The sequence below is a fragment of the Nannospalax galili genome, unplaced genomic scaffold (assembly GCF_000622305.1).
Source record: "Nannospalax galili isolate Female #2095 unplaced genomic scaffold, S.galili_v1.0 scaffold64, whole genome shotgun sequence".
Lineage (NCBI taxonomy): Eukaryota > Metazoa > Chordata > Mammalia > Rodentia > Spalacidae > Nannospalax > Nannospalax galili.
Window position 1 is genome coordinate 1,465,685 of NW_008352316.1, and position 8,207 is coordinate 1,473,891.

General features: G+C 38.2%; 1 protein-coding gene across 13 annotated transcripts in view; it reads right to left on the reverse strand.

The window, feature by feature from the left end:
* The window catches only part of Kiaa1109 (KIAA1109 ortholog), a 249,263-nt gene that overhangs the window by 176,181 nt on the left and 64,875 nt on the right, over positions 1 to 8,207 (reverse strand). For all 13 annotated transcript variants that reach the window (XM_029554131.1, XM_029554129.1, XM_029554128.1 and 10 more), the window contains exon 21: positions 7,934 to 8,142. In XM_029554131.1, the coding sequence (XP_029409991.1) occupies positions 7,934 to 8,142 (209 nt within the window). The remainder of the gene's footprint in view (positions 1 to 7,933; positions 8,143 to 8,207) is intronic.

The following is an 8,207-nucleotide window of genomic DNA, read 5'->3' on the forward strand; positions in this document are numbered from 1 at the left end:
ATTATATTAGTAAGTAAATATTATGCAGCAAAAACATGCAATAAAGCAGTAAATGCAGTATAGAAACTTCTAGTAAAGCTTTCTAATAGCTATAGAAAAAAATTTAGACCCTCAAAGACACTGTTGAAGGTTTGCAAGACTCAGTAGCTTTCAGTCTGTGCTTCTGTGCTGCTCAGAGACAGCTTCTGAGCAAAGCACATCCCATTCAATGAAAATTCATTTGGTTCAATTAATTAAATCTTATAATTTATATATTCCACTTGGAATAGTTACCAGAAATGTTTTAACAGCTTTAATAAGAACATCCAGCTTGGGTTACTGATAAAATTTCTTTTCACATATTTTATTATTTTATGCAGAAGTGTTTATTATTACTATGATTTCTTTTGTATATGAAAATAAAAATATTTTAAGAAATAAATTTAGTTTTAATTCAAGTTCCTTTCTACCCGTTGATTGTAAATTTGCAATTTCCATATTTGATCTGTCAGTGTGGAAAAAAAAAAAAAAACACCTTAAATATTCCTGTTAACAGTTAACTGTGAATGCTAAATATGAGAACCAAGTTAGTATTTTGGAAAATTATATAGTGCTGGTTACTGACTAATTCACTTTCTGACTAGGTTATAAACACCAGGCCATAGTATCTTTTTCTACCAGATGTCATAATTTTTTTTTAATTTATTATTTTTATTTTATGTGTATGAGTGTATTGCCTGCATGTGTGTAAGTATACCTGTGTCATGTGATAATCACAGAGGTCAGAAGAAGGCATTGGATTCCCCCAGAACTGGAGTTACGGTTGGATGGTTGTTAGCCACCATGTGGGTGCTTGCTGGGAAATCGAACCCAGGTCAGTCAGCACTCTTAACTGCTGAGCCATCTCTCCAGCCCCCAGATGATATAATTTAAGGTCATATAGTTAATTAGTGAGAAGACAAAGATTAAAATCCTACTTCTACAGACTCTAACAGTACTTTTCCCTCTATTCTCTATGCCGTCCACCTCTAAATAGCACCAATGAAATCTTGAAAGTTGTCCTTATAAAACACAACCACAGCCAAATTCAAGCACAAATACAAAGATAAATACTGAGTTAGATCTTAATTCCAACACTGAATTGTGTATATGTGTGTGTGTGGTGTATGTTATGTGTGGTAAATGCATATGCATAGGCCAGGGGAGGATACTGGGTATCTTCCTTTATCTCCCTATTTGCTTCCTTGAGAACACACACACACACACACAAACACACACACACACACACACACACACACACACACACACACAGACACACACCCTTGCCTGGCATTTTACATGAGTGCTTGGGATTCCATTCTGGTCCTAAGGCTTGAGTAGCAAGCACTCTTACTGACTAAGACGTCTCCTCAGACTCCATAGCACTAAATATATAAAACTGAGTATCAATGTCTAAGGTTTTTATGGATAATCAAATTCAAAAGAGTTCAATGCATTACTTTTCCCTTTTCAAAAGACACATGCCATCCCAGTCTTGGAGACTGGTTCAACAGATGTGCAGCAGGCATGGAGTCCAGACAGGTACAAAGTGGGTAAAAATCCTTCAGGTAAGTTTATCTGCAAACAACTTCTTAACCCAAGCACCCAGTCTCATCTCCTTATAAATAATTGATATAAGAAGTCAACGGAGGGCTGGAGAGATGGCTCAGTGGTTAAGAGCACTAGCTGTTCTTGCAGAAGCCCTGGGCTCAAATCACAGCACCCACACAGTAGCTAACAACCACCCATAACTTCAGTTCCAGGGGATACATATCTGACTTCCACTGGTATTACACTCATACACATAAAATTAAAATAATAAAATGTTTTTTTTAAAAAGAAGTCAACACCCCCTCCAAGGCTCAGGAAAGAGGCTTTGTGAAAGAGGTTTCAGGCTCTGTGAAAGAGGTTGGTGGAAAGAATGTAAGAGCAGGAGGAAGGAGTGGAGTGTTAACTGGAAGTGTACTCCAACCACTATGCTGACAAGCTACAGTCACACCTCCCTCCCACACTCATCAAGGAGATGAGGGAGGAGTCAGTTACCCTTCCCACCCTATCAGTCGACCTTAACTGCACGTGGGGGAGGGGCTAAGGATATATAAGCAGAGAACGCCAGGAGGCACCTCTCTCACAATTTTCTGCAGCTGTTGGGAAGTCACAGGATCTATATTTGAGTGTGCACTTTCCAGTACAGCCAGAGATGGGAGGCACCCACTCCTCTGTAAATACACCCCAACCCTACACTCTGTTAAAAAAAAGAAAAAAGAAAAAAGAAAAGAAAATGATAGGTGTTTGGACAGATAGATGAGAGGGATCTGACTAGACCGCAAATGGACGGGCTTGCACTGGGGAACATCTGGGGACACGGACTTGATAGAGTGGGCCTTAACACCCAGAACGGAGTATATGGGTTCCAGTGGAGGGGCTATCAGAGGGTGCTGGTGAGGACGGGGCTATAAAGATGATTCAGAATGTTTAAGATATTCTGTGTGAAATACAACAAAATTTAATAAAAGCAATTTTACAAAAAGGCAAAGGAAGCTATTCTATTAGCTTTCCACATACTGCCATTTACCAACAAATCAAAACAATGACTAGTACTTACTTTAGCTAAGTGTTAATGATCCTAGCCTAGAAATTTTCCTTTGAAAGATTTCCCTTATATTCTTTACATTTTTTTATATGAAAAATTTCCTATAGATTAAGAGAAAAAAGATACTCTAGAGTCTACTGTCCAATTTGTTACTAAGCCAATCTCAGTTATCTGATGTAGAACTAATTCACATTAAAGGCTTTAGAGAACATTAAATGCACAACATAGAATACATTTGTTTTTAATAAAAACATCAATTGTTTTTAAAGATCTATAAAAAACAAAACTAGAATTCTTTTTTATGACATGCTTGAATTTCAGAATGATAACTGTTTTCAATTTGCTTAAGTAGCCCAGGTTGGCTGGTGTAGGCATTGTAAGCACTGTTATATTTTTGAGTTATAATGTTAAATAATGTTGCATGACTAAGTTTTTAAATTTTTTAATATGTGAATTCCATATTTAAGGAATTTAAAGATTTGTAAGAAAAATGCATACCACAAGGTTGATCAAAGTACAAAGCAAGTAGTAATGTATTATAGCAAACTTTTATGATATTTAGGAATAACAAATATATACAAACATGCAATAGTTTCATTTCCATTTTATGGTGGGTGGAAAATGAAATGAAACAATCTTCATAATAAATTGCAAACAACACTGGGAAACACTTACTGGCTTATAGAAGCAGAAGAAGGTATTCTTTTGCCAAGTATGTAACATGTTTGAATATAAGAATGATAATAAGCTGCTGGGTATGGTGGTGCACACCTTTAGTCCCAGCACTCAGGAGGCAGTGGAAGGCAGATCTCTGTTGAGTTCAAGGCCTGCTTGGTCTACATAGTGAGTTCCAGGCCAGTTGGGGCTATAGGGAGACCGTGTCTCAAAAAGACCCCCCCCCCAAAAAAGAATGATAAACTATATTTTCAATTTACTTAAGAGTTCTCTCAAATATGATTTTATTGTAGGAGACTGCCAAGTTTCTCCAAGCTAAAAAATATGTATTGACTAAATTCTCATTTCTCAAAAATGAAAAATAGTGAGGACCAGTGAGATAGCTCAGGTAAAGGCACTTACCTGGGTTCCATCCCCAGGACCCACATGGTGAAAGGAGAGAACTGATCCTACAAAGTTATCCTGTAAGAGTAAACCTTCTTGACCAGAGATACACCATGTTAAAGTTTAGGCTGACTCTAGTTTCCGAAATTATTAGGCAGTTGGCCCAGGGTATGGGAATGCCAGCTGGGCCCTGGTCGGTCTTGGGAACAGGTCAGAGTGTCCTGCAGAGCACCTGCTAACTGCAGATTTATGGCTTCTGTAGGTTATGCTTGGCTTGCTTCTGTAAAATAGTAATTGTTGCTTAATAGAATAGAAATTGTTAAGGGGGCTTTGCACCTGTAAGCTTGGGAACTTAAACTTTCCACCCCTGGTTATGGTTTCTCTGTATAAAAGCTTACCCTAGAGATGGCTTAGGGCTCCACACTTGCATTCTGACACCCACGTGTAGTTGCTGGCCAGCAAGACTTTCATTCGGCAAAACTTTGTCTGAGTGGCCTTCTCTGGTGAAGCACCTCACTACATGACTGTTCTGTAACACCCTATTTCCCAACAGAGGTCTTAGCTGGAGACTTGAAGACTAGGCCCAGAGATAGAATAACAATTTTCAGATAGAGGCAAATGTCTCTGGCTCCTCCTCATCTCCTGTTGAGTCTCTTCTTTGTATTTCTAAATATGGTTCGGAGCTGGCAACCTCGGCAGCATGGTCTTGGGAACAGGTCAGAGCATCCTAGAGTGCTCCTGCTAACTGCTGACTTATGGCCTCTGGAGGTTATGCTTGGCTTGCTTCTGCAAAATAGTAATTGTTGGAAGACTTAGGGAAACTTTTTAAAAGATCAGGTTTCTAGGACACAATTGCTCTACAACAAAACCCCCCTAGAGGGAAGTTTGTGACCAGTAAAGGGAAGGTAAATAATAAGATTGATAACATCTGTTTATAGAATGAGGAGGAAGGCATGCAGATGTACTATGGTTCGGGTGGGGGTTTGGACTGAAAATTGTATTTTCTTATGTATTTCCTTGATAATGTTTGCTCAAGCTTAATGCACAATGATTGGCTTCTGTATTCTGTTTGCTTGCCTAGCAACACGAGCAACATAAAAAGAGCCAGAGTGTTTAGGCTCGGTGCTGCTCTCAGACCCTTTAGGAAAGAGTGTAACCCAGCCATAATAAATCTATCTTTCCTTCTCTAGACTCGCCTGTCTGTCTGTCTGTCTGTGGCATTTGCAGATCACAGACTATAACAATCCTCTGACCTCCACACTTGTGCTATGCCACACATAACCACACATATATCATGGGCATGTGGATGCATGTACACACACACACACACACACACACACACACACACACACACACACATACTTGCACACAGATAAATAAACAAATAATAAATGAATGGAAAAAATGGGCTGCAAGATGGAAGCAAGTAAGAGGCACCGAGGAGGAAAAAACCCTTAAGCACTATGTTTTCAAAACATTTCTTTTAAATTATTTATTTATTTTTCTTTTGTGTGTATTGGTGCTTTGCCAGAATATACATAGGTACATCAAATGTATGCAATGCCCATGGACACCAGTAGAGGACATCAGATCAGAAGTGGAGTTATAGATGGCTGTTACCCACTGTATGGATGCTGTGAACTGAACCCAGATCTTCTGTAAGAGCAGCCAGTTCTCTTAACCACTGAGCCATCTCTCCAGACCCTCCAAAAAAACCAAATAAAAATTTAAAGTGGAGGGGAAGCCAAGTATGTTGGCTCATGCCAATAATCCCAGTACTTGAAAGACTGAGGCAGGGAGGATTGCTGGGAGTTCAAGCCAGTCTAGAATATAAGGTAAGTTTCAAGCCAGCCTGACTATAAGAAGGTCCTGCCAAACAAACAAACAAACAAACAAACAAACAAACAAACGCCCTCTCTTCCAACCAAAACCAAAAGTTAACAAGCAAAACTAATAGTGGGAGGGATGATTCAAGAACTGTCAAATTCTATTAAATTTTTTTTTAAAAAAGAATGCAATTTACATATAAGTTTCATCAGCAAGTACTGTTTGCTACTACTGACATGACATGACTATAAATAAGATTTCTGGGGGCTGCAGAAATGGCTCAGTGGTTGAGAGCACTGACTAGTCTTATAGAAGACCTGAGTTTGGTCCCAGTATCCACATGGCAGCTAACACCTATCTTTAATTCCAGTTCCAGGGGATCTGACACCCTCTTCTGGTCTCTACAGGCACTGCATGCACAAATGTACTTAACATGCATGTAAGCAAAACACTCACACATACAAAATAAAAATAAAAATACTTCCCTCTTCATTTAACAAAAATATGTGAAAGTCAGTCCAAGTAAGAACATTAATGTATTACTATCCAACTTTCCATCTCTAACAGAAGAAATGATATGAAGACCATTGCTACTGTTTTGTTAAATATCTGTGATGTGCCTGTCAAATTGTCCTGTAAATAACTATGTTGGTGGCCATAGCTTACTATTGCTCTCAACTTAGATCAAAAGAAGCCTCTTTCTGCAGTGAGGGGCAGTTACTGTAGAAACTCTTAACTGTTTAAACTGCTGAGAACAGTTACTTATTATTTATTTTTATTTATTTATCTATTGCTACGACATAGGGGTCAAGTGCCATGATACATATCACCATTCCAATGTGCAGGAAACATCCTGGAATATGGGGCAAAAACAATTTAAGGGTCACAGGAAGGTGTAGATGGTAGTGCAACTACTTCCTTGGGAATGACAACATCATGCTCTACTGAATGGTGTGGTGACCTACAGAAGACCTTGGCTTACAGTCATGGCAACCAATTAAGCAGAATGCATCTGATATTGGTGACCATACTAAAAGTAATAAGGCTATTAACATCCCATGGTAGAAGGGGTCATAAGGCCCTTCCCTGGATTCTGCTGCAGCTGCACATGATTCTGGAGGGTGCTATAGTATAGGAAGTGGTAGGCTGATTGCTGGTAGGGACTCTTTGGTGGTGTGACTTTTCATTAACTGACCATGCTAGAGGTAGGACTTCCTAGTGGTGTAGCTGCCTTTGAGTTCCCCACAGTAAACCCATCGGTTCAGCAAGCCAGACTTAGAATCTTTTCTTTGTTCTACTGGTGCACTTCTCCATCTGGAGTGAACAACTTCATTATGTCTTCCCAGGAAGAGTCATATAATGACAGATTCCCTTTTTACTAAGTATTCAATAACATATCACTGAACTTGTGAAACTGAAAAAGGAAGTAAATAATCAACACTATAAAATTAGATCCACACAAATATCATTCTTAGAAGTAACTTGACTGATGATAAAGACCTTCTCTTTGATTGCCAGGTACTGTTTATACCCAACAGTAAAATTTAAGAAACAAAAAGAAAAAAAAAAAAAAAAAAAGGAAAAAGAAGTTGCAAATTCCTGGGAAATGTAGTTCCATGAAATTTATATGACCAATTATAGAAAACTGCTGTAATCACTAGAAAGCATTAGTAAATCAGTAAGACTTGATGATGACTGGTCGGGGGTGCTTTTAAAATGTGATCTGAATAACGAGGAATAAAATTACCTCAAAGTCCTCAAATATTTTTCAAAGAATAGCCTCTTTTCATGATTATGCTTTAGACATCAACCTAAAAGTGCTATCCTACATCCGCAATAAACAACTTCAGTGAAACAATTACGACAAAAAGAAACAGCACTTGATTCATTCTTAGATCTAAAATGTGGTGCACAAGTATTCAGAATGTTAATTCAGTGTGCTCTGAGAAAATATACTAGCTTTCCTTTTAAAATACAGCTCCAAACAAATCTGGGCTAATTATTTATCTGAAAATGTTGTCACCTGTTTTTAAGAGACTGACATGAAACAGGATTTTTCTGGTGTCAATTATTCTCAGCTAATGAGCAGTACTTCTACTGTCACATTAGTTACAATGTGTCAACATTTGTCCAGTACCTGTCTATCCTTCTATTTATCTTTCTAGCTTACATCCCTCTAGCAACTAGCACCATCCCTAGAAGGTACTAAATGCTCAGGGGAACAAACAAATAAACAAACCCCAAAACAAGAAAAACAAAAAATATAAACAGAACTATTTTAAATAAGTAATTCTATAACAACTTCAAAAGCCCAGTAACATACATAACACCACATCAACAATTTAAATCATTCGACTGGCTACTTCCTATGGCCCCATTTTCAATTATAACTGCTTTGCTTATGTTTAAAAATATATGTTTTTTCTAAAATCATACCTTTATACACAAAAAAGCATTTAACAGAGGTCCATAGAGAGTTATCTGAGAATCCGGGGAAAGTTCCATTTCTACATGAAGTTTATCAGGTGGAAGTTCTGAGGGATCAACAGGAAGGCATGTAGAAACAGAGGGGGAAGAAACCGCTCTCTCAGATGTTTTCTGGGCTGGCCTTAATACAGATAGCATTGTTTCTTCCATTTCTGACACTGGAATAAATTGATGGAGGGGTGAAAAGGTTACTCTTTGAGGGAAGAAGAAAGTGACTTTTTTT